The sequence below is a fragment of the Anser brachyrhynchus genome, assembly GCF_964034855.1.
Source record: "Anser brachyrhynchus genome assembly, chromosome: 3".
Lineage (NCBI taxonomy): Eukaryota > Metazoa > Chordata > Aves > Anseriformes > Anatidae > Anser > Anser brachyrhynchus.
Genome location: NC_137696.1, coordinates 79,048,137 through 79,069,268, shown reverse-complemented (window position 1 = coordinate 79,069,268; position 21,132 = coordinate 79,048,137). Strand labels below are relative to the sequence as shown.

The following is a 21,132-nucleotide window of genomic DNA, read 5'->3' as shown; positions in this document are numbered from 1 at the left end:
AGGCTTGAATTTCCAGGACTTCATATCTACGCATCATTAAAAACTGGTTTTCTAGGCTCTTTTTAATCATCATTATTGGTAAGTATTTACAAATTTATTTCAAGACAAAAAAATTAGATGAGAAGTGCTTAACATGTCCAGAAGGATAGACAGAACTCAGGAAAGTAAAAAGGAAAAGGAAAGAGAAATATTAAAGAAGTTAACAAGTACTCAAGAAAGAAGGAAAAAGAGGAAGTGAGGGGAGACAGAAGATGAGTCTACTGCTTTATTTAAACAAATGACAGAGAAAGCATGTAGGATTTGAGAGTGAAAATATTCCATGCTCTGAGGGGGAAGAAAAAGTAAACAGATTAGCTCAGAAGAACTGAGAATGAGCATGAGATAGTTTTTTTTAGGTTAAATTTATCTTTACAAAAAGACATGATGAGATGAGAGCAAGAGTGGGGACAAAATGCATACTCACTGATACTTGGGAAGAAAGTAAGCTAAAATAAATACTAGGAACAAAAGATCAAAAGCACAAAGCAAACCTGGAATGCACAGGTTTGGTCCAACTGCACAGAAACAGGTTGCTGTAGCTCAAATATCAAGCAGGAGCATTTGATGCACTTGTTCAGACTAGCAGTCCTAAACAAGAGTCTTCAAAATGCATCCTGTTTTGAGCATAAACCTCAAAAAGATAATAAACACCCAACTTCTTGACCGAGTTAGCTGCTTCCTCTGCCATTTCAGTCAGCGTTGAGCAGCTGCTGAGGAGGGCCTGGTCTGCATTTACTGAACTCTTCGGCTCTGCTGCTTTGTAGTAGGTCCAGATGCTGGACCTCAGTTCTGCATCTTGTAAATGACTACCAAAAAGTGTGCCACGGTGTATCACACCGCAACTGCTTCTTGCTACTGTTTGATCGATCCTTGAGAATAAAGGCAAACAGAATTAAAAAAAAAAAGCACTCTAATTTCAATGAATAAATAAGACCAGTCTTCTGATTAATGTTTATTATATTTTTTGTTCTGTAAAGAAAAAAAGCAACAAACAAAACCCTATTATATAGGGTTAAAAACAGGGATACATACTGCAATAAACAAACATAATATATATATGTGATTATTGCTTTTGCATGTAATATTAGCTTAAATACGCATATCACCATGTAAAGCAGTTTCAGAACTGAAATTGCAATGTCTATGGTAAAAGTAGTAATTTTTAACACAAAAAATATAAAAAATGTTTTATATTCCATATTTCTTTAAAATATCCATATATATTGTGGTGGTTTTTTCCTACTAATAATTACTCGTTAATTCTTTAACACATGAACACATATATTTAAAGGACACTGCATGTTTTGAAAAGCCATAACCAAACAAGAAAACGTAGACCTGGTAAAATTCAGAGCATGGGGCTGAATGACTGGTGTTTAAGAAGTCACCATTCACTTCACTTGGGAGAGCTGCTTAAAAAGTCATCCGAGAGAGCCCTACCTTTCTATCAAGGAAAACAGGACAGTTTTGCTTCATATTCAAAATAAGTATTCAAAATATATTTTTTTCTAAGCTAAATCTTGTAGTAAAATAGAGCATCTGCTACCACTGGATTCACTAAAAATTGCGGAGATTTTAACATGAAGGTGACAAACCAAGCACGGTACAGATTTCCAGCACAACAGCTACGTCGCACCAACTGCTGATACCCATACTCGTGTAGCCTAACAGATGTGAACTGGACCACCTCACTTTTTTTAGGGGATGTTATTTCCCGTTTACCACAGTGCACGAGAACGTGCACGAGCAGATACAGGGAGTACCTGCTGGGTTTTCACCCCACCCCATAACGTACCTGCCAGTACCCCACCACGCGGCCATGTCCTACAGCTGGGCCCCACCAGCCCAAACCCACAGTCAGGTTATCTGGATGTTCCCGTGTGCATCCTGTGGTTCACTAAAACCCTCAGGTGGGAAATGCTCAGCATGCGTGATGTCAATCTCAGCCCTGAGAGCCCAGGCACCAGGCAGGTCTCCGTCCACTTAGGGTCACAAAGCCCAAATCCCGTCCCAAAGGTAGGTGCCCGCACACATCCCTTCACAGAGCGGCCTGCTCCAACGCCCCCGTATAAAACGCGGTTGCTGGAGAAGATGGTGGTGCTGCCCGCTCCTACACAGCCAAGCGCAGTCAGAGCACTGAGCCATGAAACGGGACTTCTGGCCTTCTCAGCCTACGGGGCCGTTACACCTTACTCCTGGAAAACTACCACATCAAGTTCAGACAAGTTCAAACCCACCTCAAAGGGAGAGTGGTATGGGAGGAGAAGGTATGACAGGAAAGAAAAAGGCTCAACGAGAGACATTCAGCCACATCCTGGGAAGCAGGGCCTCGATACACATAGTGGTTGTCTGGGAGGACAGACATCTTCATGACGAGAGCCCCCTCTCTCCTGCCCCTTTCCCAACTTTTATTGCTGAGTGTGACACCACATGGCATGGGACATCCCTTTGGTCCCTTCAGGTCAGCTGCCCTGTGCCCCCTGATGTTCCCTCCCCACCTCTCGCCCACCCCCAGCCTGCTGGCTCTGGGGGTTTGGAGGCAGTCCTGGTGCTGTGCCAGCACTGCTCAGCAACAGACACAACACCGGTGTGATACCAACGCTGCTCCAGCTACAAGTGCAGAGCACAGCACTGCATGGGCTGCTGCAGGGAAAGTCAACTCCATCCCAACCAGACCCAGTACAAACAGTTATCTACCACCATTATTTTATTGCAGTTGTTTATTCACATGACACCAGTGATTTCTTAGTCTTCTTTTCTGCAAAGACCCCACTGATGTGGGGAAATAGTGCTATCCCCACAATATACCAACAGTGTGGTGGAAGAGACAACTGAATAAAACTGTCTGGGAACCCACAGCAGAACAGCTGCTGCAAGATCCTCCTCCGACAGGCTTTTGGGAACACCCCACCTTCTCCCCAGTCCATGACAATGTTTGTGGCTTGCCAAACGACGATTTGGGTCAAAACCCTCTGCTGGCAGAACCACCTGCAATGCTGCTCAGCAGAAGGGCTTTGCCAGCCCTGGCCTTGGAGGTGGCTCCAAATCCTGCAAATCCGTCCCAGTGCCGGCGTTCCCTGCAGTTCCAGCTGCTCGCAGAGCCTCCGGCAGCGGCCGGCTGCCTCACATGATGTGCTCCTGATGCTGCTCCTACACACTGGTGCTTACGGAGCTCCACCTACACGGCTTGATTCACCACGAGGAGGTGGCATCATTTCCAGGCTAAGTTCAATTAACTCCCTTGACTCACACAGAGCACGCGATGCAGACTGCAAACGTTAGAATAGTGCAGTGAGAGAGCGAGCAGTCCTTCAGCACATCTATATGTATGAATTTCTGGCATTAATAATCTGGATTATTACAAACTATTTGCTCGCTCTACTCTTTTAACACATGATGTGTTCAAACCCGTAATCCAGATTATTAATACCAGAACGTTCAAGCGCTACTCAGCCGTCTTTCTCTTTTTTAACCAATTCTGACAGCTTCACCAGAAGGCACGCTGCAGCTCGTACTGCCTCTGCCCTCTGCCCCAGGAGATTAAGCAGAAACTGCAGAGCCACAAAAATCTACCAGACAGAAAAGTTAATGTGATTTGGACAAACAGTGAAAAAAATGAAATGGCTGCTTTCCCTTGGAAAACCCGAACCTATTATATTTTTATGCATATTAATGTAAGCACAACAAGTATTTTCAAGAGAGATTAACAAATCAGCTTAATAAAGTATTTACTTTGTTCTACTGTAGAAAAATCTGTAATGCTGTAATACTTCGGGGCAGAAGAATATGCACTCAAATATTAAGAGGAATAGAGAGGAAGAAAAATATTTTATCTGTTAATGTGAATTCAGCAAATATATATTTATTTGCATTTCTTCTGTTTAAATAGTTTTATCTAAATAGCTTATGGATTCATTTAATTTTTAACAGATGGTTTGCAAGACCTGTTTATGTGAGCAGTACAACACTGTATTTTAATTTTTCATGTATATTGAGCCCAAATGCATATTATATTTATCATTTACAATATTTAAATACCATAGAGTGCTTTTTTTTTGCTGGAAGTTATCATCAACATATTACTTAATTACTGCAAGCATCTGCCTTTTTTTGAAGTGTGGTGAAACTATACATCATCCAAGCATGTATCCAGCTTTCCCAGCGTTATCCTAGAGGAAGTCATATGTATGTGTATAGTTTGACACAATTATTTCCATTCCATTACAGAGTTCCCTTTGATCCCTCTGCCACATTTGCTGGTTTGTTGCTGGGCAATTAATTCTTAAAAATGTAGGACTGGGATGGACCTCCTCAGCCACCATGTCCAGTCTCTATTAGAACAGGCAACCACATCAAATAATCTTTTTCATTAAGCATTTACAATTTGCCTTGCCTAGCATTATTAGTTATAACAGTACGGAAGGATACATCCTCTCTGGTATTCTGTAGTTCTGAGCAGAGTTGCATGCTGGAGTAAAAACATCGCTGAAATTCTGTTACCTGTACTTACACTTCTGCTTGTTAAGCAAGTAGTATCTAACAAAATAACCGCAGGGCCAATCCTATGCTTATTTAAGGCATTTATCAGATGTGCATTGCTCTGCCAAAGGACTGCAGGCAACCAGCCACTGGGGCGCCCCCAGATAGGGAGGACTCGCTTTGAAGATCTCACAATATATTGCTGCATCCAATAAATTGATTTGCCATGATCCTAACTTTATAAAAGCCTCTCCTGGATAACTTTTTTTGGCTCTTCGGACTGTCCTGGGCCATGTATTTTTTGGCTTGTGCAGTAATATGAAATTTGAACCCTTCTGCAGGCTGGAAGGGCAATTCAAGCACAACGTTCACAATCCTAAAAACTCTGGAGGATAAACTGATGCAGACAAATGAGTAAACAACCACGTGCAGCAGATTCTGACACTCTTACCTATAAAAACATTCAAATCTAGACATAACCCTATAGAAGAACATGGAACTGTTCAAAACATAAAATATGAGTACTGGGAGATCTGCTGATCGGAAAAGGATTCACGATAGTGTCCTCAGTTCGCAAGGCCACACTGATGCAATTATCCTTTCACTTAAACCGATTATTAGGGAGCCTGATCACCTCACTGACAGCTATTCCTGAGTAATAACATGGACATAACTGGGATGATGCTCGAGTCGAAGCTTCATCTTGCTCCAAATGTTTACAAACCTACAAGTGGGTTCATATGACATCATAAAAGATTGTATTATTTCACAGACATCATTCTGAGTACTTCTTTACTGAGGTAAATTATATAGATCTCCCAAAATACTGTTTTATGAATCACATACCAGAGTGTATTCTCTGTAGTACATTTTAGGAGCACTGTCAAAATAAAAAAAAAACGGGGTGGAGAGGGCTTGGTGTCTCACTTCCCGTCCTTTGTGTGCACATATTTTATTGTAGATATGTGCCCTGAATTCTACAGCTGAAATGTTCTGCCAGTCGTGACTCAAACAGATGCTGAAAAACTGGAAATGATTTTTAAAAAGTGACTCAAAACCCAAAAAGCATAGTATCAAAAGCTAAACAAGATTACTTAAGAGTATGTTCAGATATTGACTCAGTCATGTCCTAGTAGAGATTTCTGACACTAACTGATTCAACCAGAGAAAAGCATCACAAAGAGCAAACTGTGGCTGGAAATAAGGCTGAAACTAAGGCACACGCTAGTCATGAGGAAGGAAAAAATTACCTAAGGATGTAATGAAGCACCCATCACTGCAGAACAGGTTCCTCTCTATGCAGTAAGCTATAGCTTAAATGTAATACATACAATTGATATAGAAATTGGGTGGGCATGATTCCTTGGTCTTGTTTTGAAGGGGACGGTGATCACAGTAGCTTATTAAATACTGGCCCTATTTCAGTTAAGGCAAGTTTTCCAATATATACATGGGACAATACATACATGGGACAAGCCTATATATTCAAGAATACTGAGAAGAGCATTAATTAGTGCTTTATACTATGCCTTAGTCTAGAATACCAGTTTTTATGTTTTTAGACTATAACCTTTTTATGCTTGTAGACTGGTAACACATAAAATGGCAAGTATAAACTTCATCTTGGTCCAACACGTTTTATAGCAAAATAAATTTATAAGTTCTTGCCATTTTATCAGAAGGAGAGATTGGGGGGGGGTCTATCTTTGAATCACCTATTTAAAAGGACCGTAAAAGCTCCTCAGCGTGTGGCATGGTCACCAGCAAGAGCTCAGTTGGGTGAAGCAGAGGTTGGACGTGCAGCGCAGAGCTTGGGTGGCCACATCCGTGGGAAGGGATGCGCTCCTCACCCACTGCAGGTGGTGAGCTCCGCCGACAGGTAGGCCACGATGCTAACTGCAATGCTGAAGTGATGTGAGAATACTGCTCCTGAGCCACACCACAGGGTCACACAGCCTGCTGGCCTGTCCCTTCTGTGCCACCTGAGGAGAAGTGTCAGACCGGGGTGCACAGCTCTGACCCCTAACACCCTCTCCCAGGCTCTGGTACTTTGTGCCTTAGGTATTTCCTGAGCCAGTCTTCAATAACTGTCAGTGACTTCTCCTTTCACATTTTACCAATTCTCTCTTGACCAAGACAAAGTCAGGGACTTCACACAGTCGGCAACAAACACGGAATACATAATGTGGAAGGGTTATTAGCAGGATTTAGGGATTACCGCGTTACATGCTATACTAATGTCTGGCAGATTACTGATGTCTCCGAGAAAGGGATATAAAGATAAAAGCAAAGCTTAGACAACACTGTTCTACACCGAAGGCCATTCAAACAGGGCTGTTTCAGATCACTTCTAATAGCGTTGTTAAACGTCCACTGCCTGATTACCTTTCGAGAATGAGGTTTTAGCATTGTTTTAAGCCCTCCAGCACCAGCACTCAAGATCTGAACTCATATATGCACCTGCACATACACAAGCATACAGCAGTTGTCCTACCAAACAGTCCAGCAATTTTGGATTTTAAATATTAAAAATGTGATCTATCTCAAGATCTATCAAGCAGCAATACGGTCTCATAAAATAGTAATGCTTCTTATTTTCTGATTACTGGCATGCATCTGGAAGGTGAGTTAGAAAAGACATTCAAACACTTCCCCCCAAAGGCACAGTGACCTCAAGGTTCAAAATCAGCTTTCTCCCACTGAAGCTTGAGCTGGTGCTCCCTTATGTTATTAAAACCGATTTTCAGAGAGAATACTTTTTAAATCAAGAATTTCATAGGCACAGAGAAGTGACTCTGGAAGCTAAACAGGAATGCTTCAGCTAAAGATGGTATTTGTAGCTGCAGCTGTTTCTTAATTAATTTCTACCTGACAAACCTGGCTAAAAAGGATATTGTAAAACAAACTCCAATGGTTTGGCAGTTGATTGATTAACAATATTTATTGTACATGTTGTGAATGGCACTTACACCTTGGAAGTCCAGGTTCTGTAGCATTACGTTCTGTTAGAAACACTGCACAATCATTTCCCTAGCATGTATTTGCAGCAATTGTAGCTGCGTTACTTCTCCAGTGCCAGCAATTACACTGACGTTTGTTTTCACACAATGTCCTTTCAGGACAGCCTGAGAGAAAGCAATCACTCGTGGGACAGGATTTGTTGTGTTCTCTTGTTTGTTTGCTTTAAGAATCTTGCTGTGCATTTCAAAATCACTTCTTCAAAAAGAAGAACAATACAATTAGTCTCTTCCTGTAATATTCTTCATGTTAATTGAGACAAGGTTCACATGGCATAAATCGAATGTTACAAGCAGGTTGCTGTGCTTTGAAGACAGCTTACTTGTTTGCATTAAGGTAGAACTGTGCATTTCATTACTGGCAAGTAATTTTGAGAAAGTATAAACACAGATACTGTGTTGGGTTTTTCGTTTTGCTTTGTTTTTAACACAACACAGAGGCCACCACGATTACAATAAAACTTCAGCCTATCGTGATTTGTTTTCCTCCCAAAGTAAGAAGGCTAACAGAAGAACCCACAGAAACTAAACATATTGCACAAGTAGTCAGAATGCACAAGCCAACCAGCTGGCTCTACAGGGAGAATTCAAGCTACTTCGGCTAAAGTAAATGGCACTTCTCAGTCAGTTTTGGCGTCACTACGTCTCATTCTGCTTCATCCTCCCGCTCCGCCACGTCCCCTCTTTGTGCTCGGGGGGGGGCTTTGGGAATGATCAGGGGAGCAGGTTCCTCCCCGCTATTGCTTCCTGGAGGAGTTGCAGTTTGGGACCCCCGGCCGCAGCCGCCCGGGGGACCTCCTCTGCAGGCGGCGCGGAGGCGGCACCGGGGGCGTCTCAGGGAGCGAAACGTGGTAGAAGTTTGGCAAGCGAATGTCGTACCTAAACCCCTTCCCCACGTGCACCCTGTCGTTCAGAGCATACAGTTTTTCGGCAATGTCGCTCCCGATTAAAATTGAGAAGAGGCGTGAGATGAAACGGTGCTTAGCAAACAGCAAGTACAGCTTCTTTCTCCTCCAGGCCACATATCGACAATCTGTCTCTGCTGTAAGCGTTACCTATAGAACAGAAAATTAAAATTAGCTAATTCTGATGTTTCGTTGCATCTCCTGCAGCTAAAGCCGGTTTAATCCAGCTAGAGAGCTGTGCGAGGTTGCAAAAGGCAAGCGAGAGGGGTGACGGGGAGGGGATGCCCCCGACCAGGCCTCGCTGGCTGTGGTGAGGAGGACGATCGGGCACAGCAGCCGAAGCGGGGAGCGGGACGCTGGCATGCCCTGCTTTGGCTCCGCGCACCCCTACTCTGCTCTCAGCAGCTGACGCTGGCGAGGCAGGTCTAAAGAAAGCTCTCTACAAATGCCACTGGCCCGGCACCAGAAGGGGCCAGCTTGTCACCCCGAAGCCTGCCAAGGGACAGCAGTGCAGTGGCTCACAGGTTACAGGGTGGCAGCCTGGATGGACGCCATGCCCCTCTCTGTACTGCAGGCACTAGGCTCCCTGCTGGCATCCTCTGAAGTTCACCTCCTGTGAGTGTGGGTAAAGCATCTCCTGTGGATGTGTGTGGTTTCTCAGGTATTTTAGCTATTTTAGCACAGCAAACAAGAGTCTACCTCTCGGATTAGCTTTTAGGAAAAGCTCGTTTGTCATAACAACGAGCTGCAAACAGAAAGAGGATACAAACAGCATGACCAGTCCAATGGGTAGAGGACATCCCTCCCCAAAACAGCGGAGTGCCAGATGTTTGATTTCACAAACAACACCCACAAGTAAAGGAAGTTATTTCCAAACCAATTAGTACTTGAGCATTTTTTCTAGTACTCAAAAAAAACCCTCCACTTTTACCTGGAAAATTCCCTCTTCTGTGGGCCTCAGTGAATCCCATTCAGGAGAATCCAGAAATTGAAGAGGAAAAATATAATGCAGAAACTCCCCATCAACTGTCACTCTGATCCTACCGAGATAAGATGTGTTAATTTGTTAGTACTATGTGTACAGCAGCAACGACTGCAACAACAGTGTGTTATTTCTACTAGGTGAGGAGTTTGATAGCATGAACAACCAACCACTGGCCAACACTACCCTCATCATATTTTTTGAACCCAGCTGGATCAGACTAGTGGAGTGAGAATACAAGGCAATTGTGCGGCTGAATTTCAAACTTTTTCAGGTCATGCTATCCTCTCTGGGCAGGTCTGTGTAGCAACAAGCAAGCTTGGTCATGAAAAGGCTAGCGTGCGCTTGCGAGGTGAAAGATCAATGCTCATAGCACCGGTTGCCTCCTCCGCTTGAAAGCCACAGGTATGGCAAACACGCATTTTGGAGGGAACAAAGTGGCAAAGGCAGGGAGCGTGGTGTGGGAGTTCCCCGTGCCACGTGTTATGGAGGGCTCTGTCTTGAAGAGGAATTAAATTGCCACATAACAACTGTCTCTGGAGCCAGGAGCCAGGATGGACGTATAGCATCTCTGCGTGGCCTTCTGCAGATGCCAAAGAAAACTTTGCTTTGAACTTTTTTCTAAAGCCATATTTAAGTTTGAAGGCCAGGAGCAGGAAATGTTCGTTTGAACCTCGAAGCAAGCTGTAGGTGTCCCCTTTTTACATCTGCTCTACACCAAGATCAGCATTTCTTGCAAAAGCGCAAGCAGCAGCCCTACACTGCGTGAAGGAGCCTAACAGGAATTCCCTGCATGGTGACTGAGCAGCTGGGCATGCAGAAGGCTGGACACCTCCCCTTCGCTATGACCATGACCAAAAGCAACCTCCACATGGTGCCTTCTAGACAGCTCCCAAGAATGCTCCAAACTCGGGTTTCATCAAAGCTAACTGCTTACGATCCATATTGCTCACTGCCAGTAGTACTAAACCAGCTGAATTTCAAGCTGCTCACAGGTTCCTTCTGTCCATGCAAGCAGGCTGCCAAAACGCACCTGCAAAGTGTCCCATCAAGCCCAGACCACAGCCATCAGTGCTGGGTATCCCATCTACCCTCGTGGTGGCCCGGAACCACTCTGCATGCAGCATGTCAGCAAGTATTTCCCCTCAGGAAAGCAGCAGCAAGGTTGCTAGGCAGGTCTCTGGCAGGGACTGCTAGGCAGGGACACGAGCAGATGGATTTACTGCCTCAGGGTCTAATGAAGGGTCACAGCACACAGTAACTGCAGAGTCAGCTATGCAAGTCTGGATAGGACCCAGCTACGTCCCACTGCCCTGGAAGGGTGCTATCAGACCTCCTCTCCCTAATTCCCTCCCTCCTCCCAGCCCCCAGAAAGCAGCCAAGCACAATCTAATAACAAAGTCAACACACTCTATTAAACTGTGTTTACCTCAGTATATTCAGTTTCATAACTACATTTTAGTCCTGCTTCAGATGATATTAGCAGAGAAAAAAAAAACAACAAAAAAAACAAAGAAAGGTGCTTTGTTCATCGGCTAGGTGATAGACAGCAAAATGTAGCCTGAAGACTACGTTTGGTCCCTTTATCTGCCTAACATGTTAAGTGCTATGATACAGGGCTCTGAATAAGGATGACTTAAGATGCTTTTCTTTAAGCTATTACAGATTTTATGCTTAGCGTTTCTATGCTAGTGCTGTCCTAGACAAGTGTATTTAGCCCATCAATATTTATATTACTTGCATTAATATTTAATCTACTGTACTGGAAAATGAACAAACAATACACAAATGAGGCATTTTTGCTTTCATTTTCAAGAAGGGGTGGGGAAGATATTTGCAGTAAGTAAGTCCAAACAAACGGATACCAACCTGCCTGATACAAGCAAGGAGAGTTTATCAATAGGTGTTTTGCCTTGCATAGCGTAACAGTGCTCCTTCTCCAGGGTAACCACTTCTGCATCACAGCACAAGACAATCTTCCTATAAACGGTTAAGGAAATTCCCAGAGGCTGGAAGAGAGCACTGTAGAGTTCCTGGAATTCTTTGTCAAAGGAAACACTCCGAACTTGATAGGTAACATAAATGAACTGTACGAAGCATATAGCAAACAGTATAAAATTCCAGGAGAATATATCAGCAGCACAGACATCCAGCCAAGCCCAAACAGAAGAGCAGAGAAAGCCCAATCCAAGCAAACTGAAGACATAGAGAAGCCCAAAGAATCCACTTCCACCCATGAAGCCAACAACAAAGAGAATACTAGCTAGGTGGTAGATAGATCCCTCTGCCTCTTGCTTCCAGGTGGCGCACGTAGGATGTGCATATATCAAGCTCTCCCAAAAACTTGCATTTTCTCCCATGGCTGGACTAATTTTTCGATTCAGCTGAATCTCTGAAATTGTTATTTATGTGATACAGCCAGTGGGGTCCTTTGCTTTTCCATTCTTGCAAACTCTGCTCAATGATCACATAATGTCAGGGTCTCTTTTGGTAGTAAAGTTGCACTTAGGATTTCCAGCAACTAGGAAGCTAATGTTCTCAGAAGGCAATGTTGTTTCTCATCAGTTCGTGCGTTGTCTTGACTTTGGCCGTGTCATCTGTAGTTTTATCTGATCTGGACAAGTGAAGAAAAGATGAATTACTTATAAAATGATTTTCATCAATTAAACTTGATCAAAGCTTTTATTGTCTAAAACCGCAGACTGCATTACAATCACTCAATTTCCCCTGTAACCCTACGATTCCAGGATCAAACCTTAATAATCACTCTAGTGAAGATCATGTTTTTGTACACACAAAGACTGCAGGAGCCTGTCAAATTGCCACTGAAACCACGTAAACCTGTACATAACATCCAGGGCATCCCGTGACAAGTCTGTCCGCAGCCTAACTGCTGAGAAAATGGTTGCATTTTCTGGTCCTGAACCTGCTGCCTGCGAGCCCCATCTAATGCCCTACCTCCTTTGGGAAGAAGAGACGATGAACTTTTGTCCCTTGCCCACTTCCTCCATGTCATTCTGGATTTCGGTCAAACCATTCCCTTCCCCTCTTTGCCCTTCTGCTATCGTTCATGAGCTCGGCAAAGCCATCCCTGGAGATGGCAAGCTACGTCCCCAAACATCCCAATAAGGGAAACCCAAGCATCCTGGGGGATGCTCTTTTCTGCTCCAAGGATGGACAGCAAAAAGCTGTCATGTGTAAGGAAGACTATGAAATTTAAAGGCAGCTTTACACAGATTGTGCTATTAGGACGTGAAGCAAGTCATCCTGCAAAATACTTCTCAAAAGGCATTTATAGAGCTGTTTTACAACAGTCCAAAGTTCTACTTTACATAATTTCATGCTAAGGGCTACAATTTTATTGTTCAACACTGTAAAATGTTAAAGTCTACTTTTTACCATATTACAATGTATTCTTAAGAGTTTAATAAAACCTAAGACACACAACTGAAAAACACGAAAAAAAAAAGCACAAAAGCAAAACAAATAAATAAAATCAAGCCCAGCTTTCTTTGTCTCTCTTTTAAAGCAAAAATAAATATTTCACTGTGAGATTAGAAGCAGTAGAAAGTGCAAAGCCAGAACCTAAACCTTTCAGTAATGTAATCAGAACTGAAACCCACCAAGGTCTTCAATGTCTGTTTCTTTTCCTGGAAGAACAGCAGGGAAGCTAACATAATCTTGCTATCTAAATTATTGGATTCACTAGAATACCAAAGGCAGCTACTTTTTTTTTTTTTCCAAGAGCCACAGACATCAACAGTTAAAAGAAGTACTACTGCTGCAGTGAAGCACCCAGTATTGTTCAGCAAGGCTTTCAGTGCTTTTCTTTTTTCTTTTACAGTGAACCGATCTAAGAAATTCATAGAGCAAAGCCGTACCAGGAGTCGGACTCGATGATCCTTGTGGGTCCTTTCCAACTTGGTTATTCTGTGATTCTATGATACTACACTTCCTAGGTGCTACAGCTTTACTTTCTTTAAGCTTATTCAAAATTCAACATTAACTCCATAATTCAAAAACATTAATGCTGGGTAAAGACACAACATCCTGAACAACCAGGAGGCATTTAGAAGAAAAGGTTAGGAGGAGACCTCTCCCGCTTTGGGAGTAGGACAGGGAACTCACTGACCCATCAAAATGTCACAGCTAAAGAGAAAGGAACCTTTCCAAATTCGAGGTGCTCTATATCCTACTTTGGTGGAAGAAGCAGCGTCCCAAGAACGAGGTACTTTGTAGCTATAAGCTTTGGTGCTTATCTCTTTACCCAAACACCCTTTTCTGCCAACAGAATCGACACAGGATTCCCCCTGGGTACAGGATTTAGCCCTTGGAGGATGGGAGTTCAGAACCAACTGGCCTCAACGCAGGTCCCTAGGCATGGTAAGAGTGCTGGGAATTTTAGGTAGCACTTCTGTGACCAAGGGGTAAGATTTCTGAATGGAAAGAAAGTAAAGTAAGTGCAGGACAAGCAGTTTGCAGGCCTCCAGTTCTGAATCCACTCGGGTTTTCCACTGCACTGGCAAAGTCAGCTGCACGAGTTTCTGTTCTTTTGAAATACCATCACTGGTAACAGTGATTTCAGGTTACTGTTAATACTTTTCCATTGCCAACATTTTGCTCCAACCAGTTGTCATCAAGATCCTACTTTCTACACAAAATTCGGTGTTTTGAATGGGATCACGACTGAGATGTTACATGGGAACGGCGCGCATGACACCAAGATAAACGTGGATTTGTACTGCAATCTACCTTCCATTTCCAACATCTTTTTTCATGAAAAGTTGCATGACATTGCAATAATTTCACAAAATTTATGCCCAATTTCCAATCCACTTACAGCATTCGCAGCCCACCGGCACTACAGCTCAGAGCATTGCTGTAAAACATCTGCTTGTGACACGATGGGTCAAAAAGACACCCGGGAGAACAGCGTACCACTGGGACAGATAGAGGGTCACCATACACAGAAACAAAGCCCCTGAAAAAACGTCCTGTATTTATAACTGGTTATTTTTGGAATGGGACATTTACATCTAAACCACTGCATGCAAAATTCCCCTTTCTTTCAGAAGTTGTGCACAACGGGAACATTCATGGTAAAGTGCTGTGCTACAGCACCACCCAGGCTGCAGAGGACCTCTCTCCATCCAGACACGAGGAGGGCAAACATTAGCACAGAGCACAGCCTCACCAACACAGCACTCTCCCGAGCTACTGGAGTCAGGCAGGCAAAAAACAAACCCTCTGGAAACACCGGAGAAGACGACTGCTCGATGCAGCTGCTTTCTCAGGGCTATGGCGAAGAGCAGCCATGCTTCCTGCAGGTAAACTACAGGCAGAAAGAGGGGATTCACTTATGTGAATCGAGAAAGTACTCTAAGATTTGCAAGCCAAAAATTGTTGACAGTTTTTCTTAGGAAGTATTAACTGAGCAGAGGGAATAGTATGGATGGACCTAAGCAAAGAATTATTTTTAAATTCTGACTGATATTTAACGCTAGATAAGGCCTTTCACGTTTGCTTTTTATTTTTTTTAAGAGTTCCTGTAAGTCCAGGATTTACACTCTGCAGGGCTTCAGGCCAGTCACTGTAATTAATCCGTTCGCCTACTGCAGGCATGGCAGGGAGAACGTGGAGAACTGCATCTTCCCCACATAAACGTCTGGTACTTTTTACTCTTTCCCTTCCAGAGGAAAAAAAAACCTGACACACAGGTGTGTCCCCAAGCCTTGCTGCTGCCCCAGCTACGTGGCTACCACGCTCAGAATAACACAGACGTGGTGGCTGCGGGCTGCTGGAGCCAGAGATGCCCGGACGAGATCTCCCAGCCCAGAAAGAAGCCATACCCCGTGAGCACAGGTGGGATTGCTGAAAGGTTTCTGGGTGTTTTACCCCACCACAAGTCTTTCCTTCCCAAACGTGGAGAAAAATCAGCCCTGACTGGAGATGGGAGCAACATTCAGCGGCAAGGACTTGCAACAACCGACAGCTTTTCTGAAAGGACTAAGCTGTCCTCAGACAGAGATAAAATTAAGGGGTTTGCTGCAGCTTCAAGGCAGTAAATGGAGCAGCTCAAGTATATTCTCTAAGATAAGTGCTAGCCAGCAACTGAAAACTTCGTATGAACAGAATATTAAAATAGCCAAAGCAGAATGATTATGTTGGAATTTGCAGGCACATTGTATGATCTCCTGAAATGGGCATTTCCCCCATTCACTGCAGCGTTCCCACAGAGAAATACCGATTACGTAAATTGCAATTTACTTGAGAACCACGTGCTTCACCCCGTATTTGCCATCGACGACCCAAAAGTCAATTCTGAGAAGCACTGAGTGTTAGTTACTGCATTTGAGTCACGATCATTTCTGAAACAAAAACCAAGGAGACCCAAACCACCTGAGGCCACAAGCAAGTCTTCTCTTTCATCTTTTCAATTTAGTCAAAAGTGAAGCTGTCCGGAGCTGGAAGGCCCTGCTCCTTTGCTGTCTCACCCTCTGTACTGGGGCAGGAAGCCCTCAGGATGCGCACTGTACAAGCTGGCCAGAGGTGGAGCCGCACATGCTGACCCTGCAACCAGCCCCGCTGACCCGCATTGCTGGCTACAGCCTCGCCACCAAAAGGGAAGATGTTCCAGCATATACATTTCTATGTTCAAAGGGAGATTGTGCTGCGTTTAGCAGGCTTTGTCGTGACTATTTTAGCCATCTACGGCGCAGACTGGATCTGCAGTCACAGCACCTGCCCCAGCCATACAGACGGGAGCTGGGGTCTCCCCGAGCCAGGAGAGGCGTACCCCATGGCCCCGGCTTCCAGAGGGCTGAGCCCTGAGCACCCCACCCAGGCTGGGACATTTCATCCCGTCTGGCCGTCTTTTAGGCATATGAAGAGAAGCTGCTCATTAATTTTAGCAAGTACTTCCTCCAACGTAATGCAACAGCGCTTTGTTCAGCAGGTCTATTAACGTATTGCTTTCTTCCAGTTCCATTAGGTTTCTGGAAACCACTCTCAGCTCCGCTACTGCCACGCATTTCTCTTGATGGTTGTTTAAGTAGCACGCTTTCCCCCAGCTATTTTCCTTCAGCGGTTGCTCACGTAGGGTTAGATGCCCAAAGGGACTGAGATGACCAAACTCCGGATTGCAGTGCAGTCTCTAACTCGTAACAGTGCGCCGAGGAGCCAGGCACCTACAGACAGGCATGGCTGCGCACCCACAGGCAAGTATGGGCAGAGAAACACGCTGCTTTCAGTGATAAACAGCCCCTGAAACGTGCATACAGCAATCAGGACAGCAACTAACACCACAAGCTCACATCCCAGCTTACCTTACACTTCGTGAGTGTCTCTATCCTAGAGAAAGCAGTAACTATAATACTGGAAAACACTGTTTTCCCAAGAAAATGCAGCCTCCGCAATGCGGAGAAGGCTACAGTAACTTCATCACAACTGATAACATCTATTTAGGAGGTAGAATGAGGAGGAAGAAGGATGAGGAAGAAAAGGACTACCTGATCCGAAAGACAAAACTACCAAGATAACCAGTCACTGTAAAACTAGATATACTCAGATCGCAAGGATATGCAAGTATAGGTAGAAAACTTAATCATTGGAATGACTTTGAAAATTCCCTTTGCTTATGAAAAGAATTTATGAAATTAAAGAAATCAGGATTCTGACTGACACCTAAAACAAATCTGGATATGCTATTAGTAAAAAAATGAACCGATTTACTCTAATTCCATTTTTTGTTCTACTGAAAGCCAGACTAGATGATTGCAATGATGTGCAAATGATGACTACAAAGCTGTGTAGCTGGTCTAGCTAGTGAAATCGAGAAGCCTACCTTAGATACCAACTACATAACTACTTTACCCAACAGAAAGCACTGAACACAGGTAGGTCTCTGAAATTATTCCTCATGTAGACCCTCTAGCAGAAACTTTCATCCGCGTGGAGCCAGAATCCCTCCCAGTGGCGATGTTTCCCGAAGAACGGGACCTTTTACCACTAAATGCTTTAACATGATACATGCAGCTGGCATCCAAGCCTCAGGATCCCACTTTCCAGGTGAGCGCCCTCATCACAGCATGAAGAGCGCCCGCAGCACGGTTCTCCCTGTCTCAGTCCCTTTTCTGCACACCACCACAGCTCCAGCAGGACGGGCAGGGAGCGACCCACCCGCGCGAGCCGCCCCGCGTCCCTCAGGGCTCCCCGTGGGAACAGGGATGATGGATTTGCACTGCCTTGGGCTGAGGAAGGCATCCTGTGTCTCATCCCTGCCTGGCCTGCCGGACCCAAACAAGCAGCTGGGGCACTTCCAAGCATTTCAGTGCCGCCAAGTGGGGCTTTTCTGGGCCCAAACCCTGCTCCAGCCTGGCAGAATTTAGGCTCCCGCGGTCACAGCTGTCAACCAAAAGCGGACATCAGTCGGCTGCCACCTCGCTATGGCACCCAGGGGCTCAGGCGGGCACTGGAGGCTGGTGGCTGCAGGCCCCCGGCACCTGGGCCCGGCCGCTGTGGGGCTGAGCGGGGCCGCGGGGCCGCCATTTGCGAGGCGGAGCGCTCCCACAGGGGCCCTTCGGCGGGGCTCGGGGTTCATTCAGCTGGTTCTGCACGGCTGGAAAGGCCTGCTGCTGCTTACGCTTGGCTCAGATAAATCCTCACTAGTCCTTTCTAGAAGTGGAAAAAAGCTGGGGGGGCGAGGGGGGAGGGCTGCGAGGGAGAGGGAGAAAACCCACAGCAACACAGAGTAGTTTAAGGTTCATTAGGAGCACTGCATACAGCGAAGCCGCTATTATTTAGTCTTTAAATATTTAAAGACCAGCCTACTATACACAGATTACAGTACTTGAACGATTGCTCGTTTATCACTGTAAAATATACAGTGCAATCCTCTGTGGCTGCAAAGCCAGTACTGAGGATGCCGTCTATTTTTTGCTCTAGATGGTATCTGACATGGAAGAAATGACAGATTTTCTTCCAATCTGAATCAGAACTGATGAAAAGTAAGTACATGTGGTATTCATGACAAATAATTTCCCCTCCTTTCTCTCTTTTTTTTTTTTTCCTAAGCTCTTCAGCTCCTAGGAAACATGAATATGGAAGGGCAGTTGGAAATATTTTACATTTTAACTATAGATTGCTGGCACTTGCACAGATTTGTGCAAGACTTGTATGCTGCTGAACAGCACTGGACAAGTAATAATTCAGTGGTTCTGTTTTATTGCGTTTTCTAATAAATACACCCAAGTGAAGCACAAGTTTAAGATTTTCTACGGTTCGACTTTTAAATTAATAACAGAGGAAACAACCACAAGGCGTATTTCACAAGCGCTTTAAAACTGTGCTAATGAACTACGGCTGAACCCTGCAGACTTCAGCGTGAGTGAGTTTGTGCGGTGCAGCAGTGCCTTTGGCCGGGAATGCATTCCCCTGTAACCAGCCACGTGACACGAACCTCGTTTCCCAAAAAAGAAACAAACACAGGGGCTCGCTTCATCACACTACACCTGGATGTAAAACCGGATTACGGAGTAGTGCCATCAACCACGCATTCGAACAGATACACAGCACGCTGAGTCATGAAACACTGTATATAAAACAGAGTGAAATGGTCCAAGGTAGCAGAGCTGCTGAAATTATTTATCTCTACTGGAGGGCTCAGGGTTTTGAGTGACCAGTCCAGTTTGTGCTTTACTGGGGCAAGCGTCACGTGGCTTTACATGCAAAACTGCGCCGCAAAACAGCAGCGTGCCCAGAGCACTGGCTTAGCACCACTTTCATCACTCTTCCACCTAGGCGAGTCCGAATACTCTCAGTCTCATAGAGCAACCTCATCACAAACTGAGGCTGTGCTCGCCACACAATAGCAGGCTTTGTCTGAGCAGCAGAGGCGTACCCAATGACATGCACTACGTGCTCACCCAGCGGCACCGATCCCAGTTCACTTTTGCGAGGCTGTGTAACACGCTTTTGTGGTAAAATAAAATCTCATCTCTGAAGAGCCTGCGCACTTAATGCGATGATTAAATGCAGTTTCAGCTAACAAGCCTTTTCTTGAATCCTTAGTAAACTTTGTTCTCAACTTTAATCACAAAAGGTTTTCCTGCAACAAAATTTGCCTTCAGAATTAACCAGTATCGTACTTCATTCTGTTTTAACATCTATTCTCCTTATTACAGCGTACTTGCTATTTTGCAAGCGAGACACTTTCTTAAAAACACCCGCTTGGAATTTATCTAGTTTATTCACTGGCACTGCGCAGAACTTTGTGCAAAGCCCGAACAGCAACAGTTCTGCGGACATGGAGACCATTTCTTACTTCACCGTGGTCAGTGAAGGCATTTTTACTTGTGCATACACAACCATATTGCTATTAATCAACAGAGTGGCACGCAGCCCGATTTCTGGAAGCCAGATTTCATCAATGACATCTTTATAACACTGCCAGGTGGTCCGTGATGCAGTATTACACGAGATCAGCTACATCAAATGTTTGCCCATAAAGTGACTGACAGCCTAAATGCACACAAAGCTTTACGGAACAGCTGAAGAAACTGTGGTAAAACATGATGGTTTGGAAAAATATGTTTGGAAAAAAATATTATAGCTTGGGGGAAAAAAAAAAAAAGTGTTTTGTATCTTCTGTAGATGTTCCGTTGTGAAGAAACAACTGCGCATACAAAACAGATCTTAATTTCAGGGTTCATCTCTTCTTGCCGTTTGGTGACGGGGAGAGAGCAGAATCAAGCAACCGCAGTCAATGAGGCAAACCGAGGGTAAGCTGAAGGAGTCTCTGGCCCCCGAGCTGATTTTGTGGAAGCCCGGACAGTTCCCGAGTTGGACGCTGGCTAAACAGGCTGCGTCCGCACCCCCAGAGAAACCAGAAGCCACGCTTCATAGGAAATACCCCCCAAACCTGCTATATACATAGGACGAGGAGCCTTATTTCGGGCAGACCTCTCGGGAGAGGACGAGCGAGGCAACGTGCCACCGAAGGCGGCATTTTGGAGGCGACGCGAAGCTCTTCGCCTCGTTACCCAGGCCGAACCCTGGCGCTCGGGGGCCGGCTGCGCTCGCACACCGCCCTCCCGGCAGGAGGCGGTTCTGGGGCGAGCCGCGCTCCTCCGAAACCGGGGACGGGGACGGGGACCGGGGACGCGACCCCCGGCAGCGCCGCGCCTGCCGCCCGCCCCGACGGCTCGCCCGAGGGCAGCGCCCGCTGTGCCCGGTGCCCGGTGCCCGGCCCCTTACCTGTCCCCGGGCCCCCTGCCGGGCGCCCTCGGCAAAGTCTCCCCGCCGCTTCGGGACGGTTCGGGACGGGCCAGACGGGACGGACGGAGCGGGGTCGCTCCCCGCAGCCCCCGGCGGCAGGCGCCGTCCCGGCCGGTCCCGTCCCGTCCCCCGGCCCCGCGGCGGCCCCGTCCCGGCGCTGTGACTAAAATAGGCAGCGGCCGCCGGCGGGCTGCGGGCGGCGCCAGGCGCGGGGCCGGCACCGAGCGGCCGCAGCGCGCAGGCGCCTCCCGGCGGCCCCGGGGGGCTGCGGGGTCCCCCCGCTGAGGGGCTCCCGGCTCCGGCCCCGGGGTCCCCGCTGAGGGGCTCCGAGGGGCGGGCGGGAGCCGCTGTGGCGGTGTCCCCGCGGGGAGGGCAGAGCCGGCGGCTGGGCGGCATCTCCCCAACTTCTTCTGTGCCGCTGCCTCGGGGTAGAGCG

The 21,132-nt window shown here is 45.8% G+C and overlaps 1 protein-coding gene across 1 annotated transcript; it reads right to left on the bottom strand.

Moving 5' to 3' along the window:
- Positions 1 to 978: 978 nt before the first annotated feature.
- On the bottom strand, positions 979 to 20,854 carry POPDC3 (popeye domain cAMP effector 3). The gene is made up of 4 exons (XM_080585415.1): positions 20,676 to 20,854; positions 11,292 to 12,036; positions 9,372 to 9,480; positions 979 to 8,590 (listed from the first exon to the last, which is right to left on the bottom strand). The coding sequence occupies exons 2-4, from the start codon at positions 11,780 to 11,782 to the stop codon at positions 8,273 to 8,275; spliced, it is 918 nt and encodes a 305-aa protein (XP_080441541.1). The 5' UTR covers positions 11,783 to 12,036; positions 20,676 to 20,854; the 3' UTR covers positions 979 to 8,272.
- Between the last annotated feature and the right edge of the window lie 278 nt (positions 20,855 to 21,132).